This window comes from Ornithorhynchus anatinus, chromosome 16 (assembly GCF_004115215.2).
Source record: "Ornithorhynchus anatinus isolate Pmale09 chromosome 16, mOrnAna1.pri.v4, whole genome shotgun sequence".
Taxonomy (NCBI): domain Eukaryota; kingdom Metazoa; phylum Chordata; class Mammalia; order Monotremata; family Ornithorhynchidae; genus Ornithorhynchus; species Ornithorhynchus anatinus.
Window position 1 is genome coordinate 35,454,874 of NC_041743.1, and position 12,178 is coordinate 35,467,051.

Sequence of the window (12,178 nt, forward strand, 5' to 3'; positions counted from 1 at the left end):
CCCACCCCGACCTCTGCACTCTGTGGGGTGGGGGGTGAGGGGAGATTCCCAAGGTGGAGGGGTAGTATGGGAAGACCCTCCAGGAGCGACCACTTTTCGATCCCATCTCCTCCATCTGGACTCCACTCTCCTACTTTGGGAAGGGCGGGAGGGTGATTACTGGGATGGGGAAGGCTCTTCCCAAGTGGATAGCCTACCCGATCTCCTGCTCCAGGAATGATGCTCATCCAAACTTCCTTTCTGGCTTCCCCTTCTTCCCCCACCCCACCAGATTCCAGCACCTATGCCACTTTCCTCTTCAACGCCTTCGACACAAATCATGATGGCTCCGTTAGCTTTGAGGTGAGGGGCTGCAAGAAGAGATGAGGTGGGCAGGGGCACGTGGCTTGAGAAGTGGCTCAGGAGAGAAAAGCGGGTGTGGGGGGATGGGGGAATGGCAAGGAAGGGGAGGTATCCATAGGTGCAGCCTCAAGCTTTCCCCTCGGTCAGGATTTTGTGGCTGGCCTGTCCGTGATTCTCAGAGGCACCGTGGATGACCGACTCAACTGGGCCTTCAATCTGTATGACCTCAACAAGGATGGATGCATCACCAAGGAGGTAGGGAGCAGCACAGGGTGGGGGTGACTGCGTGGAAGGTACTCTTGGGGCTCATAGATTCCCTGAGACTACAGTTAGGGTCTGTGGGGATGGGGACTGGGGCAGTGGAAGCCCAGTGATCCCTGTGACCAAAGTCCTTCACTTCCCAGTTGACCTGAGGCACCAACATTCTGAGTCTCATTCCCTTCCTATCCTGGCAGGGCTAATAATTCTAGTCAAGAGGATAAAATGGAGATTTCACCCTCGGCCCCACAGCACCTATGTACTGACCCATAATTTATTTTAATGTCTGCCTCCCCTTCTACAGTGTAAGCTCCTTGCAGACAGAACATGTCTACGAATTCTGTCACACTGAACGTCCCCAAATGCTAGTTTAGTGCCCCACACATAGTAAGTGCTTAATAGGTATCATTGATTGATTGACTGATGGCGTGTCCTTCTATAGGAGATGTTGGACATCATGAAGTCCATCTATGACATGATGGGAAAATACACATACCCTGCCATGAGGGAGGAGGCTCCGCGGGAACACGTGGAGAACTTCTTCCAGGTATGGGCAAGGGGAAAATGGAGCAGGAGCCTGAAGGATCTGGAGGAGATGGGGAGGAGAAAGATGCAGACTGGGAGGGAAAAGGAGAAGCTGGGTAGGAGCAGAGGGCTGGGGGATGGATGGGGGCCATGGGATTGGGAATGACCAGGAGGCTGAGAGATGGAGCCAGGGGGCATGTGTTGAGAGTGATCAGAAGGTTGGGAGTGACCAGGAGGCTCAGGAGGGAGCCACTTGGAACCTCTGTCTTTTTTTCCCCCTGTTTGGGAGCTGACCTGCCCTCCCTACCCTGGTCCCTGGGTCTCTCTGCAGAAAATGGACAGGAACAAGGATGGCGTGGTGACCATTGAAGAGTTCATCGAGTCCTGCCAAAAGGTAGTGCTCCTCTGCATTGTGGTAAAGAAGGAGGGAGAGAAAGACAACCCCCGGCATGCCCACTCCTTCCAGAACCTCTCTTCCAGGGACCCTTACCTATTGCTCCCCTCCCCAGCCCTAAAACCCAACTGTCCCCTCACTTGGCACATCAAGGGTCTCCCTCACCCACAGTTCTCTGAGGGCAGGATAGGACAGGGTGGGTGGTTGGATGGAAGATAGTTTCGTTCCCATCCCCTCCACATTGATGAGGGATTCCCAAATGCCAGGTAGGGCTGAGGGGTTGGGGGTGTCAAGCAGCCTCCTCAGGCAAGATGATATCCATTTGAAGATGGTTATCCCCCCTTTCCTTCCTCATCCTTCCTTATTTTGCTCTCTGTCTCCCCTTTTTCTTTCTCTTCTCCCTCTCTTTCCCCACCCCTTCCTCATTTCTCCCTCCTGCTTCTTTCTTTCTCTTCTTCTTCTCCTCCAATCTCCTCTCCATCTCTTCTCTTCCCCTGTTTCCCTTCTCTCTGGCCTGGATTCTATATCCCTTCTTTCTGTCTCTCTTTCCCAGGACGAGAACATCATGCGATCCATGCAGCTCTTTGACAATGTCATCTAAGCCGGGCATGGGTGTGTGCAAGTGGGGTGAGGCAGGGTTTGGGGGGCGGGGGCCTTCCTTCTCAGGCCTCCCCCTCACCAGGCCAAGTTGGACCGAACCTCGTTCCCTTCTCCCCGGTCCCTGGACCATTTGGTTTCTGCCAGGACTCTGACCCTCCTCTGGCTGCACTGGCCCTGGGATGAAGAGGGGAGGCAGGACTCCTATGCAGGTTGGCCCAGGGAGAGGCATGACAGGGTCAGGAAGTACCTGGGGCAGAGGGGTCAGTCCCCATTTAGGCGGGTCCCTTTGGGGCCCAGGGCCTGCCAGACAGCTCCTGCCCTCCTCACTGGCTGCTACACAAAAAAATACTTGGGTGGACATTGCCCTCATTTGGGGTGAATGCCTTCTTGTACTCCTCCAGCCCTTCCCCATTGCATTCACCTCCCTTCCCTCCTCCTCTCCCTCCCCCCACCAGCCACTCTGTTCATCATATTTACGGAGCGCTTACTGTGTACAGAACACTATACTAAGCACTTGGGAGAGTACAATATAACGGAGTTGGTTAGACGCGTTACCTGCCCACAACAAGTTTACAGTCTATAGCCACGGTAGCAACCAATGAAGAATATTGCAGTCTCTCCTGCCATGATCAGGTGCTTCCCTGCTTCCATTACTCCCTCCCAGATTGTCCCCACCATCCCCTCGGAGAAGGCAACCAAGAGAAGGACAAGGAAATGGCAGGGAGAAGCAGGGGGGCCTGGGAGGGGAAAGTGAGCAGAGTCTAACTGCCTGGATAGAGGCCAAGGGCAGGGGAGGCTTGGAATGGGTCCCTGGGGTACATGACCCAGCTGATAGATGCCCTTGCAGGACATTGCATCAGCCTCTGAGCCCAGCCCTGCCCTAGAGACTCCCACTGCCCACTCCCTCCTCCCCCCAACATTCCTGCGTCCTGCTGAGTCTTGGATTCTGCAGCTGAATTCTTCATCTCCCTGTCCTACAGAGAAACATCCTTGGAAGGATGGGAAGGAGCAGGAGGAGGTGGGTAGAGTATAGGTCTTGAAACCCGTCCAGCTCCCGCCCTCCCCCGATGTCCAGTTCTCCGGCCCCAGACCAGGGTTGGCCTTCAAGGTCCCGTGCCTGCCTCTGTCCTTGGACACCCCTCCCCTCTCTATGACTGACTCTTTCTGCCTGACCCCCTTGCTGGAGGCATTCCTTTCCCCAGCTTCTCTGCTGGGAGCATGTGGCTTTCATTCAAACCCAATTCCCGTTTTCCCTGCCCTGGAGCTGAGTCCAGGTATCCTGGTGGGGGTGGGGAAGGGAATCCTCCTGCTGGGGCTCCAGTTTCCAGAGCCGAGCAGGGTCTGAGGGGCTTTTTTCTCTCTCCCCTGATCCTTTTCCCCAACCCCATCTCCCCCATGTCTCCCCAACCCTTCCTGTTCAGTCGTCCCCAACTACCTCCCATCCTCCCCTCCCTCAGTGTCCCTAGCTCTGCTTCTGCTCTTCTTTCAGGAGCCAGAGTCCTTGGGCTCATTCTCTGGGGGGAGGGGACGGGAGAGGGCAGCCACCTCTCCCTCCCCACTGTTTTCTGGCATTCTCCTTTCCCAATCCACCTGCCCTGTGCCCCTTCTTCCTGGCCCCAGCAGGGGCCTCTGCTTGTCCTAAACCGCTCGGACCTCCCAGCCAGCTGTGAGCCTAGGAGAGGAGTCACGGGGGGATCTCCAGCACCCCCAAGTCAAGGATTTGTAAACCCACCTCCTTCTCCCCTTCTCCATCCCAAAGGACTCTGCCGGTGGCTTTGCTTGTCAATTCTTCTGTATATTTTGTAAGATACAAAACCACACACAATCCAATAAATACAATGGCTATGCACACAGTCTCGTGTTCCTCCTGCTTATCTCCTTCCGTGCCACATGCTTCCTCTGGGTTCCATTTTGGGGGAAGAGGGTGAGGGTTCAGATACCCGAATCCTGTTGGGGGAAGCAGTGTTTTGTGCCCAGCCCTCCAGGGAGAGTGGGGAAGGCATGGAGGACTGGCCGGGTGGGGTGGGGTGGTGATGAGGGGTGCTAGGAAGGAACAGCCCCCCGGGCAGCTGACATTTCCTGACAGGAGATAGTCTCTCTAGGGACTAAAGGCTTGATTTGGCCAGAAAGATGTGGGCAGGAGACCAAGTGCCTTGGAGTGAGAGATTCCCACACGTTTGATCCAGGGTCTCTGGGAAGTCCCTACCCCCTCAACCTCTTTCCCAGTCCCTGTATCCTGCTCTGCTGGGATTCCCAAATTCACCATTTTTGATACACAAATATTTTGTGTGTGGGTGTGTAGACATTTACTCATGACTGCAGCAGCTCAAGAAGTCCAGATAACAGAGTTTGCTGGATATATGGAGTCAGGAACTTTTAGGACAATCCCTGTGTAAGAAGCATGGAAATTCTAGCTGCTGTAAATGATGAAAGATCTTCAGGATAAATAAGAACAAGCTTTACTCTCCCGGCCTCTCTGTCTTCTTGTCTCCCTCCCCCCTTCTCTTTCTTTCTCTTTCACTAGCCTTTCTCAGGCCTTTTGTTTTTATTCATTGCTTCTTCTCACATGATGCAATGTGTCATACATTTCAATAGAAATGGAAAAGCATACTGGAAAAATGTAACTGCAACAGGTAAATGGGTGTGGGGGGAGGGGGGGCTGGTTTACTCTGGGGAGCTGCAACTCTCCCACCTCCACTTTGGATCCTACTTCAGCCTGGCAGACCCCACAGAGAGCAACCCAGGGCCAGCCTGGCACACATCCCAGAGAGCAACCCAGGGCCAGCCTGGCAGATCCCATGAGGAGTAACCCGGGACCAGCCTGGCAGAACCTGCAGGGAAGAGCCTGGGAGCAGGCTGGGAGATGGCTCACCACCCCAACCGGCACTGGCTCTGCTGTGGGTTCCAACCCTCCCCGGGGGTGAATGAAAGTTTTGTGTTGGTTGGAAACACGGAATTTGACTTCACCAGGCCCTTTATGTACAGTGGCCCCAGTAAGGGATAATGCAGCTATGGTGGCTCCTCCTCCCCCTCCACCCCCACCCCTTTCTCTTCCTTCATCACCTCTGCTTCCTTCTCCCCCCTTCTTCCTCCTCTTCTCCCACTCCCCTTCCCTCTCTGGCACCTCTACTTCCTCCTTCTCCTCTGGCTCTTCCTCCTCTCCCCCCACCTCCTTGTACTAAGCTCTGGGGCAGATACAAGGTAGTCAGGTCAGACACAATCCCTTTCCCACAGGGGATTCACAGCTCAAGTCGGAGAGAGAGCAGGTAGTGAATCTGCATTTTACAGATGAGGAAACTGAGGCACAGAAAAGTGCAGTGACTGGCTTACCTGCAGACAAGTGCGCTTTCATTCATTTCCACTCACTCCCCCCAGAGTAAACCAGGCCCCCAGTTTACCTGTTGCAGTTACATTTTTCCTGTACGCTTTTCTATTTCTATTGAAATGTAGGGACACATTGCATCACTAAGAGACTAAGAGACTATTCATTGAGACTAAGCAATGAATAAAAACAAAAGGACTGAGAAAGGCTAGTGAAAGAGAAAGAAAGAGAGAGAGAGAGAGAGAGGGAGAGGGAAGGAGACATTTCCACTAGACTGTGCTGCTTCTGCTTATGACCACTGATAGACACACATACATGACCACCATTCTCCCCCTCATCAAGACCCTAATGAAAGCCCACCTCCTCCAGGAGATCTTTCCTGATTAATCTCTTATCTCCTGCCCTATTTCTCCCCTAATTCCCACTCCAAAACTTCTACATCCCTTACACACTTGGGTACTCCCCACCACCCCTATAGTATTTATGTCTAGTTCTCACCTCTATGGGGTTTTTTCAGTGCTTAGTACAGAGCTCTGCACACAGTAAGAACTTAATAAATACTATTACTTTAAATTCTGTTTCCTCTCCCCACCTGTAATTTATTTTAGTGTCTGTCTCCCCCAGTGGATTATGAAATAGTTCTCGCAAGAGCTCAGCACAGTGCGCTGCACAGTATATGGAAATAGAGAAGCAACTTGGCTTAGTGGAAAGAGCACGGGTTTGGGAGTCAGAAGTCCTGGATTCTAATCCTGGATTTGCCACTTATCAGCCGTGTAACAAGTCACTTAACTTCTCTAGGACTCAGTTACCTCATCTTTAAAATGGGGATTAAGACTGTGAGCCTCACGTGGGACAACCTGATTACCTTGTATCTACCCCAGCGCTTAGAATAGCACTTGACACATAGTAAGTGCTTAACAAATACCGTCATTATTTATTATTATATGTGCTCAATAAAGATGATTGATTTTAGGAGGGTCATTAAGGTGCCCATTGCCTCAGTCCAAGCCTGACGCAGAAAGCACAGTCTAGTAACCCTCCAGGTCTCTGTCAATCAGTCAGTGACATTTATTGAGGATTTACAGTGTGCAGAGCGCTGAATTTAGAGCTTTGGAGAGTACAGTACAACCGAGTTGGTAGGCACCTTCTCCGTCCAAGGGCATCAGGTCACCTTGCTGCTCCTGCTGCTCTTCTGGGGTGCTGGTCATGGGTCTAGAAGTACGGGTAACTTTTGTGGGGGGGAAGAGGGGAAGGGTCACTGTCAGCGCTGGTTCAAGAAAAAGGCTGCAGAAACTGCGTTGCAGTTACAGCAATGTGCCACCAGGTGGCGCGGCACGGGTGGAGATCACTAATGAGGGATCGCGCTGCCTTTCGCCTACAACGCGGTTGAAGAATCGGCTACAACGCGGGGAGAGAATCAGCTAGAAAGTTCGTCCTACGGACACGAACCGCCCAGCCCTCCCACTCTAAGGGGGAGGGAGAACTGGTATTTAAATCCCAGATGAGGAAACTGAGGCCTGGGATGAAAGACAGGGAAATGAGGCAAGCTTGCTAACTGCTGAGAATGATTTTTTACAAGCAGGATGAGTACCAAAATCACTGACTTCATTTTTTTTTTAAATTCTGACAGTTCAAAAACTTTGGAGAGCAGGTATTCGGGAGGCTTGGTGGGGGAAGGAGAGGGGTATAGTGGGAGCAAACTGGCTGGACTCACGACAAATCGTTGGTAAAAATAATTCTCATAATAAGCAACCATAGTTAATGCTCACTTACTGTGCACAGAGCACTGCGCTAACAATATAACAGAGTTTGTAAGCATGTTCCCTGCTCACAACGAGCTTACAGACTGGGGGGGAAATAGATATTAATATAAACTTGTCAGCTGTGTGACTGTGGGCAAGTCACTTAACTTCTCTGGGCCTCAGTTACCTCATCTGTAAAATGGGGATGAAGACTATGAGCTTCACATGGGACAACCTGATTACCTTGTATCTATCCCAGCACTTACAACAGTGCTCTGCACATATAAGCGTTTAACAAAAATCAACATTATTATTATTATTATTAAACAGTCAATTATGCCTGTGTACCTAAGTGCTGTGGGGTTAAGGGAGGGGCGAATAAAAGGAGCAAATCCAAGTGCCAAGATGATGCAGAAGAGAGTGAGAGAAGAGGAAATGAATCAGGGAAGGCGTCTAATAATAATTGTCTTTCCTTTTCTAATGCTCCGGCAGTAACTGAGGCAGGGTACTAAGCAGGGCAGTAGGAGCAGTAATAGGATTAGTATCGACTGAGGGTAGACTTGGTACAGTGCACTGTACTAAGCGCTTGGGAAGTATAAAACAAAGTGGCCGATGCCCTGTCTTCAGCGGGGGAGACAGGCATAAAAATATTTACAAATAGTAGTAATAAATAATTTAATGTATAATTTTATATTTTATTTTTCAAACTAGCTTGGTACATAGGTGCTAGAAATGGCCAAGGAGTTTAGAAGACTTGGGGTACTGAGAATTCATCAGGGAAACTTGTTGGGAGGAAGTGGGACTTTAGGAGGGCTTTGACTGTGGGGAAAGATCATAAGAGAGACAAAAGAGGGAGAGAGTGAGTTTGGGGAGGAGGAAGGAAGCAAATAAATCCAAATAAATAAATATGTCAAACAGTCCCCGGGCCTTGTCCACAGTGTGGAAGAAGCGGAGATGCTTGCTTTGTTTCTGCTCAGTGGAAGCTGCCCTGGTGGTGCCCCAGGATGGGGCGATGGGGTGTGGATGGGGGAGACTTCTCAGTGCCTAAGGTCAGCAGCTCACCCACTGCAGGGTGGGGAAGACTGGTTGGCAGAGAAAAGGTGCTGGATGCCCCCATCTCAAGTGGGCAGAACATATTGAAAAAAAGTGGGCGGTCAGCAAAGATCCACGTGGATTTGGAAGTCTCCAAGGATGGAGGACAGAAGGATCATGAATAGGCCCCAGCACACAAACTGGAGGAAGATGAAGGGGCTCCTGCACATAAACAGGGCCTGTGACACAAAGGATGTGTGTGTGTGTGTGTGTTTGTGTGTCTGTGTGTGTGTGTGAAGCGTTGGGGTTGCAGCTGGAGGTTGTGAAACTGCAAAAGGTGGTTGGGCCTTTTGGAGAAGCCTCGGTGGTATCTGTGTGCATGAGAAAGAGAGAGAGAGAGAAGAGAGAGCAAGGGGAGAAAGAGAAGAGAGAGGAGTGTGCATTTCAGGGAAGGAGGGGGAGAGTCAGTAATCATTCAGTTAATTAATGGTATTTATTGAATGCTTACTGTTTGCAAAGTACCATACTTAATGCTTGTAAGAATAAAATACATTAGAGTTGGCAGACACAATCCCTGCCCACAAGGAGCTTATAGTGTAGAGGGTGAGGCAGACACTAAAATAAGTTACAGAGAGGGAAAATGGCAGAGTATAAGGATGTGGATATAAGTGCTTTGAGGCTGAGATGAGTATGAGTATTTAAGGAGTACACACCCAAGTGCAGATGTGAGGAAGACGGGAGAGCAAGTAAGGTGGGGAAATAAAGCAATAGTCAGAGGTAGGCCTCTCGGGGATGTGATTTTGAAAGGACTCTGAAGAAAGAAAGAGTGGTGGTTTGCAGGCTATTCATTCATTCAATCGTATTTATTGAGTGCTTACTGTGTACAGAGCACTGTACTAAGCGCTTGGAAAGTGCAATACAGCAATAGAGACAATTCCTGCCCACAGTGGGCTTACAGCCTGGTGGGGGGAGCAGACATCAAAACAAGTAAACAGACATCAATATAAAAAACTTGAATTGTAGATATATACAGAAGTGCTGTGGAGTGGGGAGAGGAGCAAAAGAGCAAAGGGAGCCAGTCAAGGTGATGCAGAAGGGAAGGGAAGCTTATATGATAAGAAGATATGAAGGGGGAGGGAGTTCCAGGCCAGAGGGAGGACACGGGCAAAGGATTGACGGCAAAACAGATGACATGGAGATGCAGGGGGTAGGTTGGCTTTAGAAGAGTGAAATGGGACACGGGTAAAGGATTGACAGCAAAATAGATGACGTGGAGATACAGGGAGTAGGTTAGCTTTAGAAGAGTGAAATGTGCCAGCTGGGTTGTAGTAGGAGATCGGCAAGGTTATATAGAGGGGAAGAGTTGATAGAGTGACATTCAGACAAGGTTCCTCCCATACCCCCTTGAATTGCCCCTCATGTGGCAGACAGTTCATATTTACAGCAACCCGTACTTCCAGCCACTGAGGGAGAAAGGGAGATCATCAGCAGGTACCAGTGCTCCCTACCTGCCCCGCCTAGTGGAAAGCCTTTTTCTTCCTCCCAGGTCGGTGTCCTGGAAACCGATTAATGGAGAGCCCAAGGCTCTGAATCCTGAGGAAGACATCAAGGTGCCTGAGGGGAGGATGTGTATATCAATCAATCAATCAATCAATCAATGATTACTTGATTGTATGCTCAGATCTCCCAAGTTAGTCCAGTGAATCTAGTAAGTGCTCAAAAAATACAATTGATTGATTGACACCATCCCTGTCCTCAAGAAGCTAAAAGTCTAGTGATTACACTCCTTTATCTAGGTTAGTAATGAGGCAAGACTGTTGTTTGGTTTATTAGAAACTTGGGTTTGTTTATTAGAAACTTCTCTGTATGCCTCAGGACCTGGGGATGGTGCAGAAAGATGCTGATTTAGATGGGAAGGTTCATAAGAGATTAATGAAGCTTAGTCTAGTTTCCAGGAGCCCAATGTTGGTGCATGCACCCACTGTAAACTCATCTCTACATTGGAAACTCGTTATGGGCAGGGAACTTTTCTGCCAATTCTGTTGTATTGCATTCTCCCAAGCGCTTACTTCAGTGCTCTGCACATAGTCTGGGCCTGAACTTTACTTAGCAATAACCTCAAACCATGGAAAGGAGGTTCATCCTTTGCATTCTCGACTCCAGGGTCTTCGTGTTGCATTAAGCAGCGTGGCTTAGTGGAAAGAGCCCAGGCTTGGGAGTCAGAGATCATGGGTTCTAATCCCGGCTCAGCCGCTTGTCAGCTGCGTGACCTTGGGCAAGTCACTTAACTTCTCTGTGCTGGTTGCCTCATCTGTAAAATGGGGATAGTGAGCCCAATGTGGGACAACCTGATTATGTTGTATCTACCCCAGTGCTTAGAACAGTGCTTGGCACATAGTAAGTGCTAACAAATGCCAACATTATAGAAGCATCGTGGCTTAGTGGCAAGAGCACGGGCTTGGGAGTCAGAGGTTGTGGGTTCTAATCCCACCTCCACCACTTGTCAGCTGTGTGACTTTGGGTAGTCACTTCCCTTCTCTGCGTCTCGTCTCCGTTCCCTCATCTGGAACATGGGGATGAAGACTGTGAGCCCCACGTGGGCCAACCTGATGACCTTGTGTCTAAACACTTAGAACAGTGTTAAGCGCACAGTAGGCGCTTAACAAATACCACAATTATTATTACTATTAAAAAGCGCACAGGCCGGATCGACTTCTGGGGGTGGGAGGGAGGAGGCTCTGATTTGTAAATTCTGGCAGGATGAAGCAGAAAGTATAGGAGAAAGGTCCGGGCCCGAGAACGAAAGCCGCAGCATGCATTGACTGATTGATGCATTGATTGATTAGCTGCAAAAAATAGGCCAAGCCCAAGAAAATCGGCCTGTCCCTTTAAGAATGAGCGGTCTTTTCCGCGCATGCGCATTGGGTTTTTTCCTCCCTCTGCTTTTATTTTTCCCTCTTCCCTCTTTACAGTCCCTAATCTTTTGGTCTATTTTCTTGTCCTCCCCCGTTCGGGATAATGGTCGCTCCCAGAGGCCCCGACTGGTTGGGAAGGGTCCATCTGGCTGGTTTTCTCCCGTCCCCCCCCCGCCTGTTGGGGCTCAGTGGACTGGTCCGGGGAGGGGGGGGGGAGAGCGGGGGGTAGAAGGGACCGGTCTGATCCGGTCTGCGGCGCAGGCGCAGTGCGGATAAACAGGAAGCGGCCGTAGCGGTGGTCGAGGCGAGCGGGAGGCCGGAGGCGAGCGGGAGCGAGGCGAGGCGGACGCTTCTCCGCCCTTTCTTCCGTCCCCGAAGTCCAGGGACGAAAGGAGGGAGCGAGAAGGGGAGAGCGGGCCGGGTTCCGAGCGGCCGCCGGGGCGGGGGCTGACAAAGGGCCGCGCGCCGGCCGCCTCCTCATCCGGGTATCTCGGGAGGGGAGGGCGGGAGGGGGGGGGCGAGAGGAGGGTCGCGCGCCCATCGGCGGCTCCATCCGGGTCCCGCGGCCCCGCCGGGCGGGAAGGCGCGCGCCAGGGAGGCACCGCCAGCATGGTGCAGAAGGACAGCCAGGCCGCGCTGGAGGAGCGGGAAGGAGAGCTCGGCGACAACCCCAACGACAACGCCAACAACGCCGCCGCGGGGCCTCAGGAGACGACGGCCGCCCCGGCCCCCGGAGACGACGACCAGGCCGGGGCGGCGGCGGCGGCCGGTGGGGCCCGGAGGTTCCTGTGCGGAGTGGTGGAAGGTGAGGGTTTCGGCGTCCCTCCCCTCTCGGGGGCTCTGCGGCCCGGATCCTCGGGAGGGGCGCCACGTTGTCCGCGGGCCCCGACGCCATCGCTCCAACCTTGCTCGGCACATCTCCGGGCATTCATTCAGTCGTATTTATCGAGCTCTTACCGTGTGCAGAGCACTGGACTGAGCGCTGGGAATCCCTGCCCAACAGCGGGCTCACGGGCTGAGCGGGGAGAGAGACCACAAAACACTTTTG

At 51.8% G+C, this 12,178-nt stretch overlaps 2 protein-coding genes across 3 annotated transcripts in view; both read left to right on the forward strand.

Annotated features, from left to right (window-relative positions):
• Positions 1–2,590, forward strand: part of KCNIP2 (potassium voltage-gated channel interacting protein 2) — a 31,151-nt gene extending 28,561 nt beyond the window's left edge. For both annotated transcript variants that reach the window (XM_029081323.2, XM_029081324.2), the window contains 5 exons: positions 272–342; positions 490–597; positions 1,043–1,147; positions 1,457–1,519; positions 2,073–2,590. In XM_029081323.2, coding sequence (XP_028937156.1) covers positions 272–342; positions 490–597; positions 1,043–1,147; positions 1,457–1,519; positions 2,073–2,120 — 395 coding nt within the window. In that variant the 3' untranslated portion in view covers positions 2,121–2,590. The remainder of the gene's footprint in view (positions 1–271; positions 343–489; positions 598–1,042; positions 1,148–1,456; positions 1,520–2,072) is intronic.
• A 9,079-nt stretch (positions 2,591–11,669) lies between these two features.
• Positions 11,670–12,178, forward strand: part of OGA (O-GlcNAcase) — a 28,608-nt gene continuing 28,099 nt past the window's right edge. Inside the window, exon 1 of the mRNA XM_001516909.6 lies at positions 11,670–11,935. Coding sequence (XP_001516959.4) covers positions 11,740–11,935 — 196 coding nt within the window. The 5' untranslated portion in view covers positions 11,670–11,739. The remainder of the gene's footprint in view (positions 11,936–12,178) is intronic.